The sequence below is a fragment of the Alosa sapidissima genome, chromosome 4 (assembly GCF_018492685.1).
Source record: "Alosa sapidissima isolate fAloSap1 chromosome 4, fAloSap1.pri, whole genome shotgun sequence".
Taxonomy (NCBI): Eukaryota; Metazoa; Chordata; class Actinopteri; order Clupeiformes; family Clupeidae; genus Alosa; species Alosa sapidissima.
In genome coordinates, this window is record NC_055960.1 from 2459797 (window position 1) to 2487143 (window position 27347).

Genomic DNA, 27347 nt, shown 5'->3' on the forward strand with positions numbered 1-27347 from the left:
ATTACCGGGCAACAGAAACCCTGATATACACCCCATGAAATTGTTATTCACCTTTTAATTTACATGTTGGCTGGGTACTATTGCTTTGTAGATTTTGTTATATAATTTTGCAAAACTGTACAGTGCCTGTTAGTCATTATGTATTCACTTGTTAGAAGAGCAACAAAAAATGTAAATTGAGAGTGTGATCATATAAGGGTAATTTGCCAGTAGCATGACATTACAATGTGTAAAATTATGAAAACTGCCATGAAAGTATAGCCTAGAAATCTAGACGCACCCTAGCGGCGGCAAATTAATTTGCTCAGCCTGTATACATTTCAATGATATAGGATGGCCCGCCAGGCTAATGAAAGTACACATTTTTAGAAAACACTTATAAAGTATAAAGTGTTCATACAAATGTGTATGCCTTTTTTTAAATGTGTGTGTGTAGTTTTGAGAGAGTGAATTGAATCAGAAAACCTGTCTTCGCTGAAAGGCAACTGCTGCATAAAATAGAGCTGTACACTGTAGGTTTCAGGAGAAAACAAGGGGTGATTTCTTGTAACCATGGCTACTGCACTAGAGCCCCACATGCTGTGTCAGCAACAGTCACAAAGACTTGAGGGAAGCAACACCAATGTAGTCTATTTTTTTTGCAACACTAATCACTGATGTGTGAAAACCCATTTACGTGGCAATAGGAATTTGTATTGATATGTTTTGTAGAACACTGAATTACTAAAATCACAACACTAATAGTTGTTTCCATAACTATCATTTTAAGCAAAACACTTAATTTAATTTATCTCTTGGTCAGGATGCATAATGAATAATCTCTGCATTAAAAAATCTCCAACCCTGGTTTCAGCCAGGTATTGATGCAGGTAGCCATCTTTGGTCATATAAGGAAAGCATTGAAAATGCTACACTTTTTCTATGATTATTCTCGGGTGGTGCAAACATGATTAGGCTTTTATCAAGAAAATTGGCAGCAATGTCGAAGCTAATGTTGAAATGAGTGAAAAATTCAATTTAATATATAAATCTTAAACTGCCATAAATAACTGGCATAGTGAAGCATAGTGGTTAAGCACCTGGGCTAGCATGCAGTAGCCTGAAAAGTTGTGTGTTCAATACCTGGCTTCCACCGTTGTGCCCTTGAACAAGGCACCTAACCCCAAGTTGCTCCAATATAATTGACAAGTCGATTTGGATAGAAGCGTCTGCTAAATGAATAAATTTAGCATTTAGCAAATGAATTACTGAGCTGATTTAGTGAAGTTTGCAATCCCTTATCCCCTGCAACTGAAGTATCACTGTAGGTTCCTATTGGTTTCAATGGAAGGTTCCTGTAATCCAAGATCAAATCTGCCAATAATGTAGTTTTAATACATTCACTGCACAAAAAAATCTTGAAATGAATTTTGTTCTTCTCAAGGAATGCTAAAAAATAAATAACCAAACTGTTTTATTTCATGTTGATACATTCTTGGACAACACCACAGAGTAGTTGCATGAGTGGCCAAATGTAAATGTCTCCCACAATATTGGCACATAAGCTGCAAGGGCAACATGGATATACTTAATACAAACTGTATAAAACATACATGCTTTTATTTTTTGTATTTTCTTTTAAATATATATATTCATGTTTTCACAATTTCTCTTTAGTTGCGGGGCAATAAGAAATTCCAAGACAAAATTAAAGCCATATTCTGCCTTCAGGGATAAAATGTCAAGAAGAAATTCAGGGAAATAGAAAATAAATATGAAGGCTGTAAAATTCCTTGAGAGCATGTTGACCGAACATCCTTGTTGTGAAATATTTACTCCTTGATTTATTAACAGTACTGCAACATCAAACATACCAGGCATGCATTGACAACTGGGACATGTACACCTTGTTAGAACTGGAACACCATCAATCACTGGGGTTTAGATAGATCCAATAAAACATGAATGGGTGCTCTCTTGTAGTCACTGACATTGGCGATGGTTCACAAACCCTGACAAAATACCAAAATATCTATAAGAAGAGAAAAAGTTATCAATATCTGGATAAGGGCCGAGATTTAGGTATAATAACAATAAAAATGGATAGGAGTTTTTTTTTTTTTAACATAACATCTCAAAAGAGAAGAATATGGCTTTAACATTATGTGCATTCAAGAAGCAAGGAAAAAACATTGAAGTTTAAAATTAAAATTGAATAACAAAAGTAACAGTTTACCAAAATAACCACAGTTATACACAAATTTAGGAAAACTTGCAATTTGGAAGTACAAGTAAAGACAAGAAGGAGATTGGGATCCGTGTGCGGACATGGTTCTCCCATGAGACAGTGAGTGAAGCATCTGTTCTGTGAGATTATCAGTGCTATATCTCTTTCAGGGGCATGGCCAGTGTCATATTCTAATGGGGTTAAAGCTCCACATCCAAATGCATTCCTCTTACATTTCCATTTAATAGATTTACATTTTTTCATACATTAAACAGACTGGATATTTTTTTTTTATTATTATTTTCTCTTTCTGTATTTCTTTTGCCTCCATATGTTCTTGTCTTCTTTTTAGCTCTTTAGTTCCTGTGAAGAGTGAAAACATTGGACCATGTCCTCAGATGATCGGTAACTCCTAGAGGTGCCTTTCTGTTGTGGTTTCTGATGTAGAAAAGTAGCACTGCACATGAACCCAAGAAGCCTTTTATTTACTTTTTGGGTAAAAGGGCAATCATACCAAGTGTCCATGTCACATTTTTCCAATCCCTCTATTGACAGGGGTCTTTAAATCACCAAGTCATTGTAGCTCACATACTTCTTCTTTGCTGCTGGACCTGTATGAAAAAAAAAAAACAAAGAGAATATGGGTGTCATGAAAGCTCATGTGGACCAGGGCCAGGTTCCCCGATAATGATGGATTCTTTCACTTACAGGGGTTTTCTACGATTAATCTTAAGATCGTTCGTTGGTTTTTCCTACTGTTTTCCGAACATGCCCGTAGCATGAAAGTGTGTGCACTGCTCTTTCAGGAAACAGTCCGCAAATCTTAAGATGTTTGTAAGAGGGACATTACGACCTAGTTAGGCTTCCAATGCTTTCAGGGAACTGGTCCCTGGAGTCATTTTAGATAGATAGATAGATCAATAGACATACTGGGCCAGATGTACAAAGAAATTACTGCCTGTTTCAGACATTATGTGCACCTATGTACAAACAGACCGCACGTGGATGAAAATGTGTTTTTTTTTGCCTGCCACAGGAACGCAGAATGGCGGATTGCAGTGTTCTTACTCATGTAAATGCATTCACGGGATGGGTGATGGAAATGTGGGAAAATCACACAAAAAGATGGGAGAACTGTTAATAGTCCCAAAATTCACATAAACAACAGTCAACACCATTGTTTAACTCCTGCTAAACCATCTAATGCCAGTCTATCAACATATTATTGTACACTAAAAAACAGCCACTTAGTCTTAGCCACTTAGTCTTAGCCAAACCTATCATAAGTTATAAGAAAAAATGATCAGCAATTTCTAAATCAAGTGAAATATGGATTATATCAATGTAATTTATCATTACAAATATAATGGCTAAACCAGTACAAAAGTTCATAAGAATTACAATTTTCCACAACTTCCACCTGAAATTAAAGGCAAATTGTCTTTGAGATATGTTTCTCTAGACCTTATCACCTCAAACTTGGTCACATCCATTAATTCACTTAATTACTTTCATACATCCAGACAGAGAGAGAGAGGGGAACACTGAGAGTGAGAAAAGAGTTCAAGCTAACACAATCGTCTGTCTCTAAAAGGAAACCAGACCATATGCAGACAAGAAAGATTGTTAGTATGACCAAAAAACTTGTGATTTACGTATATGTGCAGGTTTTCCAGTAGCATGTCTATATATGTCATACTGAGAGTAATATGTGAAAGTGAAGAGCAGGAGATAAAAAGTAGGAGAACTTGAACACAGATGGCACATCACTCTACTGAGAGCTATAGTGGAGTTGACTACAGATAAGTTATGGTAAAACTGTGGGCTTCACTGTCTGTTATAGACACGCTATTCATAGCTTTGCATTTGATCCATCTTACGCTGATTCAGAACTTTGCCAGTAATGCCAGTAAAGAGGCAGATATATTTTACTCTTTACAGCTGTACATTATTTTACATCAGAGAACATTTAAAACAGTATACAGAGCTGAATTTAATTCTAACAATTTCAAGGGTAGTTATGGAATAGGCTGTCATTGAATGTCCTTTTCTCTTGTACTTGGAAACTACATTAAGGTAATGAAAGAAGGAGATTAATTTAGTCTTACCTGCTACACGAGAATTAGCCTGTTGGGAGAAGAAACATTACTTGATGAGCCTCTAAATCTCACTGGGATAACAGGAGAGCTACAAAAGTATAAATCTCATTGATAGTTTCACAACAAAATGATGGGTTTGTATCACACATTGTTCACTTTGATTATTAGGACTACTAATTGAATCCATAAAATAACATGCATAAAAAGTTTGGGCAAATATTTGCTGACATAAAAAAGAAATGTTTTTAATGGCATTTAAATCATATAGGACCATCCCTGGGTTATGTCTGTGTTATACAACCCATCATTTTCTTGTGATATTTTCTGAGTGTTTGGTCCCAGTAGGGGGACTTGTTGCTGAGCCAGAGTAGTTCATGCCAAAGCAAGCCAGACCAGGGTGACCCAATATCGGCCAGTGAGACAGATGATGCCAACTGTCAGCAGTGAAACAGGGATGATTGCACCTGATGAGACTTACATAATGTAATTTTAGTACAGATTGTTGATGCTGAACAGTACTTCTGAACAAACACAGTTTCCATTTCAGATCATTTGGGTGCTATTAGAAGAGAAACTGTGTTCTTTGGTTGATTGATTGATTGTTGACTGTCTGACTGACTTGTGCTTGTTATCTAGTATTATTAACTACAGTATTTCAACAATTGAAACCTTGTTATTTCACAACTGCTCGGCATAACTTTTTGTTTCATCAATAAATATATGTAAATATTTGTTGTAGTTTGTTTTATTTATGTAAGAAATAAATGGTTAAAAACAAAGTAATGTGCTTTCAACATTTAACATTATGATATTTTAGTTAGTAATTATTAGATTATTATAAGTCCAAGAAGTGGAGCTGCTGGAACCTTATTGCTTTTGTATGGATTCTTATGTGATTGCACAAGAGATCCATACATTTTGTTCATTCTTCACAAAATTTGGCATAGATGACGTTCAGACCAAGCCACACACAAGTTAATTGTTGCCGTTTCGATTATGCAAGCATTCAACACATGCACAAATCAGTCAACATGCATATTAACATTGGATGCCTGTATCATTGCATAGGTCACTACACAATTGTGTTGGTCACTGTAACAGCCCACACTGCACACTGCAGCTAGAAGGTAGGGCAGCACCAAAGACAGGGGGTTATCCTTTAATTGAGACAGTAAAATTAATCTGAGAATGTAAAGCATTATACAGATTGTACATGAAAAAAGTTGTCATTTTTAGATTCCCAAGAGTCAAAGCTTTCAAATGGTGTATAACATTACTATGCTACATAGCAATATGGTGCATACATGCATAATTAATAATAACCAGGTTTCATGACCAAACTGTACATTCATCTATTCATGGTCCTCCATATTTACTGTACAAAACGCATGAGCATACCTTGGCAAATAATGGTCTAAAGCACTCATATTTTCAGTCTATATTGATCTACTTTTGCACACAGCTTCACAAGACCTGGTGCTAGGGCTCAGTTGTGTTTCTAAGTGATATCAAGTGACCTAGAGGGCTGAAATGTGGTCAGTTCAGAGATGCATGTAATCCGGCCAGAAAGAAAAACTACCGTATTTTCCGGACTATAAGTCGCACTGGAGTATAAGTTGCACCAGTCAAAAAATGTGTCATGAAGAGGAAAAAAACATATATATAACTATATATATATATTGCACCTGAGTCGCAGGACCAGCCAAACTATGGAAAAAAGTGCAACTTATAGTCTGGAAAATACGGTATATTCTAGCCTCTGTAACTCTGTGTCAGTACATCACACAGTTATTCTGACTGTTTCCTACGAAAACTACAGGTTCTCAGCTTTCTATAGAGGTCAAACATTTGATGGTAGGCCCCAAAAGAGGTGGGAACAATGCCCTCGTAAATAGGCACAGTGCAATTTCAGGCAAAAACTTGAAATTTGTATTGGAATTCATGTGGTTAATATTTATAAACACTACAATGCTGAATCATTGTTATTTTGGTCATAAACTTCATGTGTGGTCTCTGTGGAAATGGGAAATGGTACAGACTTAAGCCTACAGGAAGCAACCGAGAGAAACAGGTAGGCATACAGTTCCTTCACAATTATTGGGTTGAACACGCACAGTGGTGTCATGTAAGGACCCTGTTCATGTTGCACAGCACTTGTCATGACATTTTGAGTCTGTTATGAGGCACAAAGGCACAGTTTAGTGCATGTCCTCATAGCATAGCTTGTAAGCACTTTGGCGTCTCACATCAGACAACACCGTTTTTTTTTCACGTTTTTTCCGACTGACAGTATTCAGTGAACATGATCAACTGAGGTCTGTGTTAAAAATGGACAGAGTTCTCCTTTAACTTCATGTGATGCACATGCCCACAGTGTAGCACTGTAGCTGCCTGGATGCTCTAGCTGTTGGCTGCACTTTTTTCCCAGACCTACAGTACTCTGTGACCGAGAAACAGAGATCTATGTGAAAACTGGCCGGAATTCTCCTTTAACTTAAGCGAAGATGGCAAACCGAGTTCAGTATATGGTAAAATATGCCATTTGTATAACTTTTACATGATTAGATATATACTTTTTAAACTATTAATTAAAAACTACTCAAAATTTCCCCATAGACTTAACATTAGGCTGATGACATCATAATAGAGCACTTAAGCAATTAGAATCCTAGGCCAGGTGTTCCGGCCACCTGGATCAACTGCCAGTCTCAGGCTTTAAGCATACTGTACAAACTGGCCCTATTTAAGACTACACATCCTGTTCAACTGCTTCCTCTGCCAAAAACTGTTTCAAAATAAAAGTCCTCACTACAATATTTCACTGTTAAACAATTTAAACAACTACTGAACTTTTTAACTGTTCAGCCATTGTAACTGTTACTTGTCATCAACTATGACTCATGGTTAGCATAGTTAGCATGTTAGCATGTTAGTTAGCATAGTTAGCATAACTGCTAAAAATGATTAGCTAAGTTAGCTAAGTAACATGGTTAGCGTAGTTAGCATGTTAGCATTGTTAGCATGCTAGTTAGCATAGTTAGCATAACTGCTAAAAATGATTAGCTAGGTTAGCTAAGTCATATGGTTAGCATAGTTAGCATGTTAGTTAGCATAACTGCTAAAAATGATTAGCTAGGTTAGCTAAGTCACATGGTTAGCATAGTTAGCATGTTAGCATGTTAGTTAGCATAGTTAGCATAACTGCTAAAAATGATTAGCTAGGTTGGCTAAGTCACATGGTTAGCATAGTTAACATGCTAGTTATCATAGTTAGCATAACTACTAAAAATGATAAGCTAAGTTAGTATATTTTTGCATTTTCATGCACTATATTTCCTTCAGGAAATGCTTTTCTAGTTCTTTTTCAGCATTTAATGCGGCTTCAACCGTTTAACGTAGAAACTTCATTCAAACTGCGTTACGTAGGTCTTACTTAGGACAGGTGTGGAATGTATTTTCCATATTTGTAACTTTTATACTTTTTGAACTATTAATTAAAAACTATTAAAAAAAATCCCCATAGAATGTAGATAGTTTAAAAGTTGTTGATAGCCAGTAGATAGTTTAAAAGTTGTTGATAGACAGCTAGTTTAATAGATAGTTTAAAAGTAGACCGTTTAAAAGTTGAAGGTAAATAGTTTAAAAGTTGTTGACAGACTGGAAGTTTAATGATATTCAAATAGTTTAATGTCTGTGTATAGGTAGATATTTGACGATAATTGAAAGTTGGAATTGCTCTAATGTTTGCTAGCAGTTATGCTAAGATTTTTAACTATGCTAACCATGCTACTTAGCTAATGTTTTATAGCAGTGCTAGCAATGCTAACTATGCTAACCATGCTACTTAGCTAACTTAGCTAAAATGTTCTAGCAGTTTTGCTAAACATGCTAACTATGCTAGCAATGTTAACATGCTAACTATGTTAACCGTGTGACTTAGCTAACCTAGCTAATCATTTTAGTAGTTATGCTAACTATGCTAACTAACATGCTAACTATGCTAGCATGCTAACTATGCTAACCATGTGATTTAGCTAACCTAGCTAATCATTTTTAGTAGTTATGCTAACTATGCTAACATTCTAACCATGTTACTTAGCTAACTTAGCTAATCATTTTTAGCAGTTTTGCTAAAAATGCTAACTATCATGCTAACATGCTAACTATGCTAACCATGTTACTTAGCTAACTTAGCTAATCATTTTTAGCAGTTTTGTTAAAAATGCTAACTAGCATGCTAACTATGCTAACTAGATACAGTGGGTAGGAGTCGTTAGTTGATGACAAGTAACAGTTACAATGGCTGAACAGTTGAAAAGTTCAGTAGTTTAAAGGGTTAAATTGTTTAACAGTGAAATATTGTAGTGAGGACTTTTATTTTGAAACAGTTTTTGGCAGAGGAAGCAGTGGAACAGGATGTGTAGTCTTAATAAGGCCAGTTTGTATGCTTAAAGCCTGAGACTGGCAGTTGATCCAGGTGGCCTGAACACCTGCCATAGGATTCTAATTGCTTAACGGCCGTATTATGATGTCACAATCAGCAATGTTAAGTCTATGGGGATTTTTAAAAAGTTTTTCTTTAATAGTTTAAAAAGTATAAAAAAATTTCAAAGTTGAAAAGACATAGCAGCTTGGTCCGTTTGAATACCTACGTTACAAAGTTTGAATGAAGTTTCTAAGTTAAACTGTTCAAGAGAAATTGCGTACAGAAAAAGTGGTAAGCGGAATAATAATAAGAAGTTGTTGATGTTGTTGCCTTGGAAGAACAGTACAGTGCATTTTCATGCACTGTAATAAGAAGCCTAGGAAGAGTAGATTGCATTTTCATGCACTCTAATGAGACGTTCAAAGGATAGTGCTGCAGAATACAGAAAAGTGCACACTAGGTTGAAAAACTTTTCTCCCACTTTTCTACCACGTGGGTGCTGATCTTAAGCCTGAATCGTCAGGTTGCTAGAAGTGGAAGTAGCAGAGGAACAACAAAGCAATAAGGTAACATCTGAATCTCACCATGTCACCGAATCAGGGGAGCAATAAGCTTGTTTCCCAGCAATAAGATGGTCCTATCGTGGGGTGATATGAGACAGTGACACTCGAAGTGCATTCCTAATGTCACGTTTAAATGCACACCTAACAGACGGCATCATATTAAATAGGTAATCCCAGAGCCTTGTAGATAGGGCTCTCTCTAGGGCTCTCGGTAATCCGATTTCTGTATAATAGCCTGTAATAATAATATGTTTATGTTACATGAAAAGCCTAATTGCTTAATTGGAGGCTACCATTTTTTCCGTGAGGCCTGGTCGCAATTGTCCCGCAACATTTTTTTGTTTTATTTTTCCTTGCGGCCCAGTAGCGCTGGAAAGTAGCAACTTTGAGCTCCCCCACATTGAAACCAGCCCCGATCTGCACGCTGCAGCCAGGGGCTTCTGCGAAGGTAGCACACAGTCTATGAATGTGGGGGCGACATACAGTATTCCTATTTCGCCCAGGGCGCAGGATTGCCTTCCGCCGGCCCTGGTCCCACATTAACAGTGGAAATATTATACTGTACAATTCAGCATATATGCAGAGTATGGTGAGTATGCCATGGCCAATAAATATAGAGATATTTAAACTGATTCATTTTAAACGGTTCCGATATCTCTGCGGTCCCTATTTTTATTTCTGGTAAAAAAAAATTCCTTTTAAGAGAAAAGGTTGCTGACCCCTACTTTAGGGGGTACTACAATAAGCACTAATTTAAGTTTTGGGTCATATCTCAGGATGCCATACTTTATGTCCATTTTCCTGGGGCCATTTTCACAAAGAATTTTAAGGCTAAAAGTAACTCCTAACTGGCGAATTTATAGCCTGGCCTCTGCCTGTCTACGTACTTCCGCTCGACTGTATATATGCTATGAATAGGTTGATTCGCCCCAAGGGGGCAGGTGAACGTTCGGAGAGCGTAGACACTATGGCGGGTCTGAGGCTAAATAGTAGACCAGTTCACCTAGCCATCCCCATTGAACCCCATTCAATTTTGGCGCCACTTTGACATCAAATAACATTACAGCTTAAGTGTTTTAAACCTTTATATGAACTTTTTCTATTTTCGGAGTAATACAACATTGTGTGATTGGCGTCATAACCTCGTAACTGACTTACCGGCTGAGTAATCAATGCTAAAGTGCTAATCAATGCTAAAGTGACGTAATAAGCATACGACCAGAGCGGGTGAAAGCGTCGCACAGGAGCAAAATAACCGTATTCTCTGGATAAGAACGAAAGCATCGGAGCACAACATTTCAGCAAAGTTTTGATGGATTGACAGTAGCCTAGGCTATGAATGTGGCGAGTGCTGTTTATATTAAATCACATTTATCTACGAACAACTAGGACATTTAGAACAGTAATGTAGACATAGTGGTAACGAAGTAAGTGGCTACATACCCAATCTCTCGGTACAGCTATCACAAGAGTTACACGAGTCAGACTACGTGCCTACGTTACATTTACGTCCCCTGAGCCTGCGCAGAAAGCCTCGTCGACCAACAGGAAACGGTTGAAATTTGCTTCACCCGCCTCGATTGACGTCTACGTTATGACTCTGTCCATATCTTTTACTGTCTATGATTCGCCCTCGTTTATTTCGGTAGTTGGGCAGCCGAACGAACCAGCGAACAGAGGGCGTCCCTGAGAGCGATTACGTTACACAGGCATGGTTTCAATTACTACGTCCCCGCCCCCGAAGCAGACAGCTTGGAATACATCAACGTAGGCAGCGAAAAGGGCTTATACTTATGAAATCTTTGAGCAAATGTGAATAAAAGGCGCAAATAAGGTTGGTGTGAGTTATTTTAGCTCTTTCTAGTTTAGCCTATTAACAGGAGTGTCACGAACGAAGTCACAGTCAAATAGGATGTTATATCATCAGCTAAACTTTAGTCATACCGTAATTTTGTCACTTGAAATACAAACGTGCCCGAGTCAAACTTTAGTTTAGTAGGCTACATGGTCGCGTCAAAATCGCTATTTTTCAAACACTAGGAAGGCTCGACATAACATGAAACTTTGATCGAAGCATCATCAGTGTCTCTACACATGAACTCGAGCATTGAGAACATTGTTCGTGTACACATAGTTTACTAAAAAGAAAGATTTTGGATAACTCACTCACACTCACTCACAAAAACAAGTGAGTTGTTCAAAACCTCTTTTACTAAACTCTGTGTACACCAACAATGTTCTCAATGCTCGAGTTCATGTCATTTCAAAGGTCGAGTTCATGTCATTTCAAAGGTCATTTCACCCGAAAACGACAACGCATACAAGCTTAAAAGTGTCGCTTTGGACGTACTTATGCATTTATATGAAAGTTTGACTTGGGTACATTCGCAAAACACCATATGATGCATTTTGGCTAGAGTTCCACAGATGAAACGTGTGACTGTTTGCTGATAAGAGAAACTTCTCTGTATGACGAAACGCCGGTTGTTAGTGATTGGGTCAAAGCGGTTCAAAGGAACTCCAATGATTGTAAACCTCAAATTGTGCCCTCCCACCTGGAAATAAACGTTTGCCTATGGATCTGGGCCAGACTCTCTGCAAAGTCAGAGTCTGGTTTCCAGGCTAGCGAATTTAGGAGCTACTCCTAAAAATAATGGGCGTGTCACTCCTAACTTTAGGACTAATTTTTTTCACTAAAAGTAATTCACGAAGCATTTTAGACCTAAAAGTAGCACCTAAGTCTCGGACAGCTTAAATTAAGTCGAGAGGACTCCTAACTCCCTAAGACTGCTTTTTGTGGCATTTCACGTTGCGATTCTTCGAAATGCACATGCGGCTACAGGAGCTTCCAATCGCGAGGGACATTGTGCATTATATAGGCATAATTAAGGGATGCAATAATGCCTCCAACAACCAAAACTACTCAACATGTAAACTAAATGTAACGTTTTTTTTTATTGAGAAACAAATTAAAATGTTCTTCTCTTTGCAAACGTAGCCATAGGACTCAGGGGCGCCACTAGGGTTGTATTCCATAGTACGCACCATACGTGGCCCAACCCCCCCTTCCCCCCAAATAAATAAATAAATAAATAAAAATATTGGTAAATGTAGGCTAGCCTTATTGAGTCTAAGAAAAACCTTAGAAGACCCATGTCATCCCTTATCAAATAGCCTACCGCATGAAGCGTCTAACTTTTACAACACTGGCTGTAGGCTACGTGGGCTATAGGGGTGTTTCAAGCTTTTTCAAGTTCTGGGATGAGGGAGATTTCTCCCCCGGGATTTTTTTTTTTTAATTTTGGTTGCTAAACACATTTAACACAGTTTGGGAAGGACAGGAATACCTTTACAGAGGAAGGGGTTCTGGCTCAAATTAGATGAACATAACTTATGTGCATTATAACTTCACTGCCCAACCCGCGAAAAAGGGAAATAAAATAAAAAATAAACCAAGTTTGTCACGATTTGCGATAGAGAAAAACACAGTTAAGGTAACCTACTAACAATAACGATTTGTTCACACTCTAAATACATTGCACTGCTGTTTTGGTTGTCCCAAACTTTTAGATGATAAACCTACGCAGTCAAGGACTTTTAACACCCGCACCAACTTGACTCGTCATGACGGCCTTATTAGCAGTGGTGGGTAGAGTACTGAAAATCTATACTCAAGTACAAGTACATTTACTTCCTTCAAAATCTACTTGAGTAAAAGTAAATATTCCAATTGGACAAACCTACTCGAGTAAAAGTAAAAAAGTACTTCGTTATGAAACTACTCAAATTACAAGTTACTTTTCATTTTTGTATTGATGTGCTTGAATCAGTGAAAAAGACATAACAGGCCCTATTTTGGTGATCTAAAACACATGGTCACTTGCGGATGGGGTAGCTTAAATACATTTAGGGGTTTGTCCAGTCCACACTCTGGGTGGTTTTGTTATCAAACGTCAGGCGCCTGGTGCAAAAACCAGGCGTCTGGTGCTTAAACCAATCAGAATGACACCTGTCATTCCCTTTAGAAGCAAGCACTGCAACTTCAAACAGCGCATCTGTATTTTGATAGTCAGTGGCGCATTTCAAGGAATCAAATTGAAATACAACTACCAAAGGAGGGAGAGAGAGAGAGAGAGAGAGAGAGAGAGAGAGAGAGAGAGAGAGAGAGAGAGAGAGAGAGAGAGAGAGAGAGAGAATGGTAGAGGGAGATGATAGCTGGAACAAGCTACCAACTATTACATTTTGGTTAAGCAATCTACAAAATCCCATACAATAATTGCTGCATATAATCAGCAAGTTACCTGAAGAATCCAAAATCATAGGGCTACTCATTTGAAACAAACAGACCCTCACTCCTTTTTTGCGAGGGTGATCCTCCTAAATAATACATTTTTACATTTAAGTTATCAATATTATGTAGGCCTATGAGCCTTTATATATTAAGCAACTGTATTTTCATCTGATTCTTCAATACATCAATATCAATATGCAACACTGACCGTTTTTGTTCAGTTAGTTCAATTCAAAGTTTCCATGAGGAATCTGATCTATTTTTTTAAACGAAAAAAGCCATCTTTAATGCAATTAATAATGTAGATTACAAATAGCATGCCCACCATTCATAATTCAGAGGTTGTTTAAGTTCTGATTTCATTGAACAATTCGGTTGTGACATTCAATAGCAATCACCAACACCAGACTAACTTATGAAGACGCCTTATTGCACATCTGAAATCTCTCCATGATCTGACAGTCCTATTGGTATGCATGCCACAAGATTTTCAACGCTATTGCTACACCAGTAGGCTACGGAGGAGAAAGGGCCCGTGACCTAAAGCAATTGTTTTTCAGTCCTTGAACAATCATGCATGAACCGTATGGACACGGAATAGCAACAGAACTTATGCTTATGAGATATGCTTGCATTGGCTACACCAGATGAGCAAGCTAATATAGCCAATATTACAGATGTATGGTCTACAATTAAATATCTATTTAAAAATCCACAATGGAGGATGTTTTAGAGCGTGATCTGCAGGCGACTTGTTGGCTATTTTTAGAAAAGTGCGCTGTGGGCTCCGTAAAGGCATCTCGCAGGCTACATGGTGCTCGCGGGCACCGTTTTTGGAGACCCCTGAGTTATGTCAAGAAATAGCCTTTGTTTCAGTCGAATAGCTGCTACAGCTAGGACTAGCTCGCTAAGTAGCACTACGAGAACCACTGATAGAAAATAATGATGATTTACCTCAGCATTTTGAAGGCTGATATTGTTATGCTTAGGCTGACACATTCCTTTCATTATACGGTTGTCTCCCTTCCTTCGCATGGGACAGAACAGTGTTGCAGATGTGGCCAGACGTTGACCATGGGAGTGGGGGCTGCTTTTGGTAGTAGGCTACTAGCGTTCATCTCTGCATCCATGGCGTTTCTAGTCCTCAGTACCAACGTAACAGCCGACTCGTCTACTCTGCTGTGTAATCGCAACAATGTTGCAACCTACGGAGGGTCGCTAACTGTATGCTTGTATTCCAGTCAACGAAGATATGTGTAGCCTACTTCTATCAAAATAGCCTACTCATTTTAATGAAGGCCCAATGGGAAATGTAATTGAGTAAAGAGTACAATTCTAGTTCAAATATTTACTCGAGTAAGAGTAAAATTACAGCCTTAAAAAAGGAACGTGGAAAGTATTCGTTACCCGAAAAAAGTACTTTTTTACTCATTTGCGTTACTTGTAACACGTTACTACCCACCACTGCTTATTAGCCCCAAAAAGGTTGAGAACCTCTGCTCTACGCATTAACTGAATCCCTGTTCCAAACAGTGCTTTATTTTTTTTAAATAAGCCTACAGAGGAAAGCAAACAATTTAACATTTTAAACATGTGTAGACCGTGACCGTAGAGGACAATCTCTCATTGCTGTCAGTGTCAGCATCACTGCTAAGGTGTGTCTTTTAACGTTACGGTTAAACGCATGAAAAATATTAAACTGCTGCTGTTGTTTTCTTTTCATGACTGAATAATTTAGGCTATTATCCTATGAATGAATGGAACGTTGTGTTTTTAAGCGTCAGAATTGACAAATGCAAAGCCACGCCCCACAGGCCAAGGCATGACAATGCTAGGTTTTCATATTTTATAGTCTATGGTTTCCATGCACACCATATTCCGGTTTTATTCGGAATAATGCCAATATTCGGATTGCACATGGGTCAATAAATATAGGCTAGTTGACACACAAGTTTTTTTTTTTATTGTTATAGGGTAATATTCTATTGAATGATTTCATAAATAAAGCCGTGAAAAAATTGTACGCACAGTGCGTACAGGATTATGCCTGCCGGCGCCACTGATAGGACTACATGGTGACAGATTAATTTAAAAATGTTGCAAAGATACTGCATCAATCCGTATGTTTCATTAGGTTACTAGGCTATTTGTTTTGTCTTACACTAGGCTATATTTGCTATTTATTCAGTTATTCATCATCTTCTGTCCTTCGCACTACTTGTGTAGCGAACGCATTCTCAGACCTGTCACCTGTCACTCATCATCGTAGGGGAGGTGTTTGGAATCATTCCCGCTTTACAATCATCAGCCAATCAAGGTGGTCACTTCAGTCAAGCTCGTGCACGAGTAATGACGTCATCCATAGCAACGAAGACTCACTCTTTAGTTACAGGACTTAGTAACTAAGAGTGAGTCTTCCAACTTAGTTGTAGGAGTTGGCTTTTTGAATAACTTTTAAGAGAAAACTCCTAGCTAAAATCTTTTAGTGTGATTTAGGAGTACTCCTAGTGTTGAGATAAAAGGCTTTGTGAATACGGCCCCAGATTCCTTAGAAACTCCAGAATCCAAGCGCTGGCTGCAGAGGTCTTGATTGGCTGGTAGCTAGTCCTTGTGATGTGCTGTGCCGATCTGTCCACCCTCTGCAGAGCTTTGTGGTTGTGGTTGGTGGTGTTGTCATACCAAGCTGTGATGTTGCCACTCAGAATACTCTCAGTGGTACAGTGGTAAAAGTTGGTGAGTATCTGGAGTTCATGCCAAAACCTTCTCAATTGCCAGAGAAAGAAGAGCCGCTGTCTAGCTGCCTTCATGACCACACCTATGTGGTGTGACCAACTCATTGTCCTCGCACTAGGAATCATAAGCAGCTGACTCTCCACTGCTGAGCCCCGAATGTGTATGGGGGTGTGCACTCCTCAGTCTTGGAAGTTGTTGTTCTGGCACCATGATGTCAAGGCTCTCACCTCTGATCTGTAAGCCCATTCGTCTCTGTCTGTGATGCAGCCGATAATGGTGGCAAACTTGATGACAATGTTGGAGCTGAGTGTGGCCGTACAGTCATGAGTGAACAGGGTGTACAGTAGGGGACTGAGCACACATCCCTGGGTGGAAACCGCACTGAGTGCCAGTGTGGAGGAGGAGACATTACTAATCCTTACTGCCTGAGCTCTGCCTGTCAGGAAGTCAACAGCTGAGCTGCACAGGAAGGAACTGATTTTCAGGTCACAGAGATTCATGACAAGCCTAGATGGTACAATGGTGTTAAATGCTGAGCTGTATTCAATGAACAGCATCTGCACATAGGTGTTTTTCTGGTCCAGGTGGGAAAGGACAGTGTGCAGTGTGGATGCTATTGCATTGTCTGTGGACACTTTTAACCTGTAGACGTACTGTACTGAAGTGAGTCTAGTGCAGCGTTTCTCAAACTGTGGGTCGCGGAGACATGCCAGGTGGGGTGCGAAGTGACGTGAAAAACAGGAGTTTTTTTAATTTATTTTTTTATCTGTAGCCTGGGCCCAGGTAGCACCCGATGTGCAATGGACGCACTGTGTTATTCACAGGGAAGCGCTCGTGTCAAGGCAGCTTAGTTAGTCCCGACCTACATGAGATTTTGAACGTTGTTGTGAGAGTGGTGAATTTCATCAAAACCCGGCCCTTAAAAGCGCGTCTATTCTCCGCACTTTGCGAAGAGATGGTAGCTGACCAAAAGGCTGTACTGTTTCACAGTGAGGCAAGGTGGCTTGCCCGAGGTAAAGTGCTGTCGCGTGTGAAATTACTCCGAACCGTGTGTGTTACAAGGCAAAGACAAGCACCTACCTCATCTAGCAAATAAGATTACTGCATTCACCAAAAAAACTTGTGTATGGGACAGGCGCCTCGATCGCGACAGTATTTGAGATTTCTGAGCGAAATCGCTGAAAAGTCTGATTGGGAGCCACTCTTGTGATCTCATGTATTAAACAGTAGGCCTACATCACATCCCTGCAAAGTTTATTTCAAAAATATTTCCCAACCAGCAGTGCTCAGTATGACTGGATTATGGATCCATTTAATGCAGCATGTTGGTATTTCATTGAATATATTGTACAATGCTGTAAAATGGCCTATGCTTCCTAATATGTTGCTGGAAAACAGAAATATGTGTGTTATGTATTTATTTATTATTATATCTGCAGCACCAGCTGATTTTAACTCTGTTGAAGAGGATATATTTAGAACTTGTCATTATTTCAATAAATTTGACAATTTTAAGCTTGACCTACCACTTTCTTAGAGCGATGAGGAACAGGTGAGGCTCGAGAATGCCCCCTTGATCAAAGTGGGGAATGAAAGAAAAAATTTGAGAACCACTGGTGTAGTGGGTTGGGTAGAGAGGATATCATTTGAGCTTTGACAATCTGTTCAAAACACTTCATCACGTTGAAGATGCAACTGGGTGATAGGTTTCTTTGGTACTGGGAAGACGGGATGATCTGTCACTCCATTTCAAAGTTACATTGTGAAACAAATTTCGGGGTGTAGCTCATAATGATTCTATTGTGAATTCTAATGATTCTAATATCTTCTGATCAGAGCTGTAGTCAAGACCACCATTGTCAAGGTCCAAGACAAGTAAGACAAGCCATTGATGTCAATTTCCACCCAAACTTTTTCTGCCATTTTCTAAAATATTTGAAAGTGAAGCTAAACTATCTCCTCTGAGGTTTATTCAAATGTCATGAAAATGGGCATACTTTATCTTAAGACTATGCAGAATTTTTATTTATCACCCAATTTCAAAGTTACTGTACATGTTAATCAAATTCCAGGGTATGTCCTATAATGATTCTATTTCTTAAATCTTTTGAAATAAAGGTCCAATTATAACTAAATTTGGTAAATACAATCATCACAGTGTTCTTTGGATGCAGATCTATGCAGATATATCTGTCCATAGGTGGTTCTACAACAAACCCATGTCAATATCTCAAGAATCACTTGATGTAAAAATGTGCCTGCTTACATTTAGCCTGTTTATACTTTGTCCAGTTTTCTCACTGACCTTCAATCATTTTCCCCTTGGGGGCTCTTCATCCAACCTCCTTGGACCCTGATAATCACTGGGTGTGGTTATATTTGTAATGTAGGACTATTAAACTATTATCTAGAACAGTGTTTCTCAAACATTTTCAGACCAAGGACCACTTAACCAGTAAAAAATAACCTCACGGACCATAGGATGGATCATCATGTTGGATGATAGGATTCATATGATTTAAACTGGCGTAGCTTACATAGGCAGTGTTGTAGAACTGTTTGAATTTACATACAAATTTGTTCAATATTGCAAACAACTCATCTATATTATATTTTACCATGTCTGCTTGCGGACCACTTGGGATAGCTTGCGGACCACACTTTGAGAAACACTGATCTAGAACTATTAAAACATTCTCACATTGTCTCATTATGCCGGCCTATGTACTTCCCTTGATACACTTTAATGCGGTTTAGTTTGTATAGCATACTTAATCGTGCAGTGCATGAATTCAGATATGATGTTGTTTTTTCAAGGTGAATACTAACTAATGTGCACTTGCAGAAAATTATGACTGAAATGTTAAAGGTACACTATGCAAGATTTTCACCGTTATATAAACTTTACAAAGCCAATTTGATGGTAAACGAACTTGTAATAGGGGAATCGTTCACCTAGCATAGCCATACAGCACAGCCGTAGCGAATCACTAATGAGAGAACCAGCCATGCAACTTCAAGAATAGCGGCCCGAAGAAATCACGCGAGAATCATGAAACATTACCTTGTCAGTAGATATAGCTCTTTTTGCCTGTTGTTAATCCTTCACCTCCACAACAAAAGCATTTTCATTGTGTACATTGGTTTTGGGAGTCTTAGTTTGTAGTTTGATGTGTTCTTTTGTTTACTTCCTGTTTTCTTTGTTACTTCCTGTGTCCTGTGCCACGTGTTCCATTATTTGTTTTGCCATGTGTCTGTTCCCTGTGCCTGTGTCTCTGCCCCTTACCTGAGCCTTGTTAGTCTACTAGTTTAATTATGGTTTCCAGCCCCGTGTTCACCTGTCTCTCGTTGTGCCTTCTTTCTTGTCCACCTGTGCCCTGTTAGACTTGTTTCTCCTCCTGTGTATTTAAACCCCTAGTTTTGTTCTGTTCCTTGATTCGTCATTGTGTTTAGTCGTGGTTGTTTTGTTCCTGTGGGTTTTGTCAGTGAAATTCCTTTGTGTTCTCGAATATCTTGTCATGCATTTGGGTCCAAATCTAACCTGCAATCCTGACATAGACATTTACATCGGCAGAGTAAAATATAAATATATCACGACTCTAGGGGGAGCGCCAAAAATACCTGAACCTGCACACTATACCTTTAAGGTAGGCTACATCATCTGACTAGGATTGAAAAAGACGTGGTCCCTCCTTTTCGACAGTGTAGCTAAGATGGCAAACATGGCGTCACTTTTTAGGGACTCTACTGTAGGTCGCTATAATTGGCATTGTGAGCACACTTATACACCTAAAATAGTGTAGAGAGATGCAAATTGAGACAGGTGTTTGAATTTGAATCTCGATCCTTAGAAGATGATGAGAAAATAATGTACACAAGTAGTCTTCATAAACCAGGGTTAAAGTGATGGTTCGGAGTAATTTCACTCTAGGGTCCTTTGCACCATGACCCCGAACCAAACACCCTCCCAGAACCTGTTTTCCCTTGGTCGAACCCTGGTCGAGTAGCGCTGTCAGAAACTAATGACTTTCTGCAGGCGCTAATGGAACCAACTTAGTATCTTGTAAATTTCCCCCTTAATAATTCCCAGAATGGTACGAAACTTCTACAGTAGTACAACTATGTTCTTTACTCATAAAACAAGGCATTGGAAAGAAAGTACACCAGGAGTTTATTTAAATACCTTACCTACAGAGATACGCTGCATGACAGTTATGTATAATTCACCTGCTGCCTGGTAACCTACTTCCAAAACTTGACCTGCTAACAGATGTTTCCGAGGACACAAGTTGCATATTTTGTTCCAACAACACAATAACAGTTTATGTGATATGTCAATCACTATATTTCTTTTTGTGGACAATTTGACCACAGCTAGTTCTGGAACATTCAACTATACAACTAAGGACACTAATTTTCTTTGTGAATGAAATGTATCGTAAATAAATAAATGTTCTTCCTTAAAATACAGGAGGCATAAGTATCAAAGCTCAATGCAAATCAAACTAGCTAATAGGTTAACGGAAATTAAACCATGCCAATCTCTAGGTATGGTGCAGGGTATGCGATGATATGGGGCTATTTTAATTCCAAAGGCCAAAGGAACTTTATCAGGATGCATAGTCTCCTGGATCCATGAAATAACTGGCCTTAAAAAATAAAAATCTGCCTGCCTCCATGGGAATTTAACATAAGAGTGCATATACTTAAGCCCCCTGTATTTTAAGGAAGAACATTAATTTATTTATGATACATTATTCATTCACAAAGAAAATTGGTGTCCTTAAAGGTCAGATTGTTTCTCATTGTTTTAATTAAAGCATTAAGATCAATTTCCAAAAGATGAGTTTTTATTCCTCTTTTTAGTCAACTTTAGCAGGGGTTCACATACTTTTTCTTGCCACTGTACGTCTCCTGTAAAGTGGCACCTAATTGGCTAATTCTATGATGCCAGAAATGAGCCCTGTGAAACACCATTTTGAAAAAGATGGTTATGGTGAGTTTCAAATATTTTTGGCTAAAGTAGCTATAGCATTGGCCACTGAAATTAATGGGGGCAGTACTTTCTCCCTCTCTCCAATTCTACATACAGTAAAACCTCCATGATATCACCCAATCATAGGGTCTGAAATTGTATCTCTACATTGTGTAAATTTGTGGAAAAGACTCATATTTCTAAATAGTTGCCTCCGTTCAATCCTAACCACTTTACTTCTCTCTATATCTAAATAGCAATTGATACCTGAAATACTGTTGCTGGTTATCTAATTAGCTCTAATTAAAATAAATAATAATAATAATATTAATAATAATAATACTAATAATAGAAGTTCTCATTTTGTCAGCATAGTAATTCACTTGTAATTTTAATCCCAGGGAGCAAACACTCAAATGAAAAAAAAAAATCTGTTTTCAAAGTCACTTTGTTTGAACGTTTTTGGTTTTCTCTTGACCTAATCCCCATTGCTTGAAAACTTGCATGCACATGTATAGTAAATAGTAAATATACAGAAGCCAATGTAGACACTACATGTTGGTGGAACAGGAGAGTTTGTATGGATGGTACTAATGACAACATTTTCGTTATCCACACTGTGCATAGACCATGTGCAGACCATATCTATAAAAGTTCACTTGGGTCCTGAGGGTAAACAAAAAACAGTACAAGAAAACTAAACAACAAACTAGAAGTCAGCAGTGGTCTGCCAGTACCTTATCTGGTAACACTTTATAATAACTACACACTATGAAGCACTTTGTAACCAAATTGTTAATACTTTGCTCATCATTTGTTATGCATTACATTGTCATGCATTGTTCCTATATTAACTCTCATCTCTCAGAAATTGTCTATGTTTAAGGTTTAAGGTCTAGGTTCAGTAAGAATATGTAAGTGAATGCTTAATAAACCATTTACACCTACATTTATGCACACATTTGTAAATGTAACAATGTAACCATTTTTAAATTAAGTAATATTCCATTGTTTACCATTAGACTACTGTTCTAATGATGACTAATGATTTGTCTAAATGAAAGACGTACAGTAATGGTGAGTGTGTTAATGCGTGTTTTATTATTAACAGTGACAAATCCATGATGAATTTAGGAGTTACTAGTGGTCAGTTGAATATATTGTGTGACCTCATCTAAAGTGAGGACTTTCTATGCCTTACAAACCATTTACAAATGAGTTATAAAGGTTCGAAGTACCAAGTTCAACTTCTTGCAGTGCTGCGCATATCTGGCTGAACATGATGCATGTTTACAGTACAAACATCAGCCAGATCTGTGCAATGCTACCAGAAGTCAAACTCGCCCACTGATTTGAAGCTACCGGAATACAATACTTTGGTTTGTCTGTAGGGACCCTCCCCACACTACCACCAAAGTGTAAGGCTATTTTGAACCTTGTCAGTGGTTTGACAATAACGATTTGTTAAGACCATGATAGCGATTTTGAACTGGCCATACCCTAAACGTATTTAAACCATCCGCTTAACCATACAGATTGTGTATTTCAGATTGTTAAAATAAGGCCCTCAAGCATTTCAAGAGGGGAGGAACCATGTCTGGAGCATTTAAACCAGAACACAGTGGTTGTCAACATCCCAGGAGACAACAAAAAATGTATATCCATCTGACTATCTGTCATGCAGAGTGCTTACAGGGGATATAAAACAAAAAATAAATTAAAGCAGTGGGGAAAGCTGGGGCTAGACATTTTATTGAATAACATTTCAATAGCTTACCTACATGAAAGCACACTTTATGCAGATTATAGGCCTACTATTTCTATTACAACTCTACCTCTTTAATTCAGCTCTCGGGTTGAAGCCTGGAAATATTGTAAACAAAGTAGCATGACCTCTCTTCTTGATAGCTGTTGAAAACTGCATGGATCTGACAGGGATTGTTTTGTTTAATAATAAATAAATACATAAATAAATAAATAAATTCATTATGCTGCTACCTTCTGCTTTTCTCAAATACAATGTAGCCTACAGGTGTACCTTTCATCAGTCCAGTTGCAATGGATGGACTGTGATGAACTGCCCTACTTGTGATTGTTTTGTTTTTTGTGATTTTAAAGGTTTTATAACAATGCTACAAATTATTTGGCAAACTATGTGCTATAAACCTATTCACCTTTGCAGTGCCAGTAGGCTACTTTCTGTGCGGCCCGCAAACACACATGCCAAACAAGCATACACAAAAGTTTCAAGAGTGGGGGATGGAGTAGAAGATGGAGACAAATTGATTAATTTAATGTGATTTATTTTCGCGGAATGGATGTACAGGACTGAGCGGCAGTCATATTTTGTACCGCTATGCGGTACATCTAGTTTATTGTTGAACAACGTTTACCGGTAAGTAAAGCGGGAGATGTGGGTTGCTTATGCGGCCGCGTAAGCTGCAAAGCATTGCGTGAAATACTAGAAAGGTTGTGGATATGAGTGTCGCGATTTCGGTTTTGAATCGCATATCTTTACAGCCCTACTCTGTTTGTCACAAACAGGTTTTAGTTAAACAAGGTTTAGTGGAATACCTGTTCCATACAGTTTTGCATGCACACAGATACCTTCAAATGCGTCGGTGACCATCAAAATACCGATGCGCTGTTTGAAGTCACGCTGTTAAAGGGAATGACAGATGTCACTTTCATTGATTTAAAGGATGTTACGCCCAAAACACACCCACAACTGATTAAGAAACATAAGAACCGTCTTTTAGTGTCAGACGCCCAACGTTTGATAAACAAAACCACCCCCAATGTGGACTGGACAAACTCCTACATTTACAGTATTTAAGCTATTCGCTAGTGACCATGCCATAGATCGCCAAGATAGGGCCCTATATTATTTGACCAATTTTAATGTTTTATTACATTTTGTGCCCAAAATCCACCCTTCTGTTGGGATCAGGATAATCCTGATTTTTTGGATCAAATGTATCCCAATCCAACTGAAAAGTTTTGAACAACACAACAAGGTTTTATCCAGAACAAAACCAAGATTAGATCATGTGATCCAAACTGATTTCAGGATCCTATTTTTACCTTTCGACATTCCCTTTTCAATATTTGATCCAATTCAAAATCCAATCAGATTACTTACAACTGGGCGCCTGAATTGGCGTGTTTGTAAAACACCAATTGGCACACTCACTAACTTTTAGTATATGTCTAAATCATTAGACAAATCATTAGCAACTGATCAATGATGGAAATATGACTTAATTTAGAAATGGTTAATGCATAATTGATTGTGAAATTTCAATGAATAAAAACCTGGGCTGGGATGGGTTTATTTGACCAAAAACAAAACATTAAATGGTTTCCAAAAAACTGATTATTAATTATGGATGAGAATGAATGTAGAAACAATGCTTTAGAATTATTACATGTTCACTGTATTCAAGATAGCGATACAGGTGGGTGATGTTTTAGAGCCATGCATGCTGGTGTAGTAAAGAAACTTTGCCACTTATTTTTGGTGAGCAGGTTGAATTGAAAAAGTTTCCACAATCAAAAAGACAAACAAGCTGTTGAACTGCATTACTCACTGTTTGGATCCACATTTTCACACAGTTCAGTCTTTGCTTCGCCATTGGGTCTGTCACTAGGTTTGTGAGAGAGACGTGAGGACATGGTTGCAGCGGTCACCACGGCCTTAAAGCTGCGCTTGCGCTTCTGCACGTTCAGCTCTGGGTGGAAAATAATGACATACACTTTGGGCATGTAGAGCATCCCCAGTGCAACGGATGCACTCAGGTTCATAGAGATTGTAAGTGTTGTTGTCTGGATATATAGCTGAGAAGGAGAGAGTAAGAGGGAGAGGGAGAAAGACAAGGACAGGGTTTAGTATGACTACACTGGTTTTGTGGATAGAATACATTTCTGAAGGTGCCATAATTGCATTCTTGATAAAGACTTGACCTAACCAATCTCAGTCACACTGATGTTATCACATTCCAAATGAAATATATCCTTTAGATTATCACTTACAACACTCACCACAACATGATAGGTAGAACAAAAACAGGACTGAGAAGTTATTGTCTGTTGCTCGTGGCAAGACAATAATGAAAAAAATGAAAATTGAGTGTGGGGTACACAGTCTGAGAGCTCTATTTTAACTAGGCCTATCTAAACGCAGTCTGACGTGCATGGCACAAGTGCAATTAGGGTGTGTAAAAATCCACTTTTGGTTGTTTAATGGTGTATGTGTGGTCACCAGAGGCTTAATTAATCAAGGGTATGTTTTTGGGTGTAACATGTTTTAAACTAATCAGTGTCTCCTCCCATTAGCTATAATAGCCAAGTACTACTTGGCAGATTGCTATTATAATGGGGGATTTTTAAGAAAGAGGAAACAGATCTGCTCATGTGCAAAGTGAAAGTGTGCCAGCTCATCTTCTATGGCAACCTGATGTGATCTACATGATAATAATCTTTCACATTGTAATATTTTTGCTTATACCTTATACCCTGCATTGACTGACAATATACAGACTGGCTGTTTGATGTTGTGCTGCTGGCTCTTCAAAGGAAGGACAGATCATTCGTTTAAAGGATGTTACGCCCAAAACACACCCATGACTGATTGAAAAACATAAGAACAACCCTTTTGCACCCAGCGCCCAGCGTCAGATCACAAAATCACGCCATTAAATTAGAGACTCTAACCAGACGTTTCAGATCGCCAAGACATTAATATCATGACTTTTGCATGTTTTTGCGCTGCCTACATTTTATAGGCACAATCTCTGACTCTGAACCTTTTCATCACATCTCATATTCTTGATAATATGCCCATAACAATGAAATACTGTGTTATTGACAGTTTTTTTGTCAATTGCACTTTCCACTATAGCTCAACATAGCAATGAGCCAATAATGTATCTGAACACACCTCAGTGACTAGTTTGCCTTGTGTGCTGGACAAGAACAGTACAACTATGTCATTCTCTGATTCAAATGCAAAGACACAAGCTGGGAAACGCTCTACACCGGGAGTAAGATAGGGCTCTGAGAGTCACCAGTGAAGTAAACAGTGTCAGAGCTTAGAAAAATGAGGCAAGAATAAGAATCCCAATATGGATGGCTGAGGAATTATAACAAAAAGCAAAGAGAACAAAAGAGACAGGAAAGGTGAGCAGAAATCCCATAGCAGGTATGAAATCTACTGCTTGCTGTGCTTTATGAAGGTTATGCAGTGTGGCTGCTGACAGAACCAGTGCCACTCGCCTGCTACTCCACCAAGCTCCTGTCACAAGATACTACAAATTATCACACAGCATGGTAGTGAAAAATTAGACCCATAGGGCATTATTTGTGTTACATGTATGACAAAGAGGTGTGTGTGCACAGCTCCCCTTCAAGCTAGAGATTGTCAAACCATCAGAAACTGTCAAATTCATTTACATCCTAGAGTCCTGACAGAAGACATCAGGAGGTGCCATTCTGAAACCATGGTGGTGGCCCTGGGGGTGGCCATGGGGGTGGCCCTTTATGGTGATCACGCAAGGGCAAGCGTTTGATGAAAAGACAAAAACATTGGAGTCAAACAAAATAAATAATAAATAAATAAAAAAAAAATTGCAGTGCAGTTTCTGCTTACTTAGTACTGAGTAAATTGTAAAGAATATCAGAAAAAAAAAAAAAACGCCAGAATTTAAGAGGATGTACCATGAAGTAACTGCTCCTGCAGACGTTGACACCAGGTAGGTAAATTGAATAAACTCATTATAAATGGGTGTACTGGTGAACAACTATTATAAGAACAAGTCATTTATTGGAAAGTTCTCATTTCTAGGTAAAACACGATTAAACCTGGGCTGTGTAGTGTGACTTTACAAATGTAAAGATGTGATAATCAATAATCAGACTCATGATTTACTATTAAAAGATTTTTAGTCATATAACTACTTAAATCCAGCTTGCTCTAAAACAAATAAAAATGTGCAAATGCTGCAAGATAATGATAGACAACCGGTGTGAAACAAGTTAGACTTAGAAAACTTAGAA

At 38.3% G+C, this 27347-nt stretch overlaps 1 protein-coding gene and 1 long non-coding RNA gene across 3 annotated transcripts in view; one reads left to right on the plus strand and one right to left on the minus strand.

Annotated features, from left to right (window-relative positions):
- Window positions 1-1436: 1436 nt before the first annotated feature.
- The window catches only part of LOC121707435 (metabotropic glutamate receptor 7), a 252051-nt gene continuing 226140 nt past the window's right edge, over window positions 1437-27347 (minus strand). Inside the window, exons 9-11 of one of the 2 annotated variants that reach the window (XM_042089997.1) lie at window positions 24884-25130; window positions 4315-4333; window positions 1437-2817 (exon numbers count right to left, since the gene is read on the minus strand). In XM_042089997.1, the coding sequence (XP_041945931.1) occupies window positions 4329-4333; window positions 24884-25130 (252 nt within the window). In that variant the 3' untranslated portion in view covers window positions 1437-2817; window positions 4315-4328. The remainder of the gene's footprint in view (window positions 2818-4314; window positions 4334-24883; window positions 25131-27347) is intronic. The other variant, XM_042089996.1, reaches the window with a different exon arrangement.
- Window positions 9032-27313, plus strand: LOC121707467. The gene is made up of 3 exons (XR_006031329.1): window positions 9032-9044; window positions 11233-11239; window positions 27229-27313. It is a non-coding gene; the product is annotated as an uncharacterized LOC121707467 (long non-coding RNA).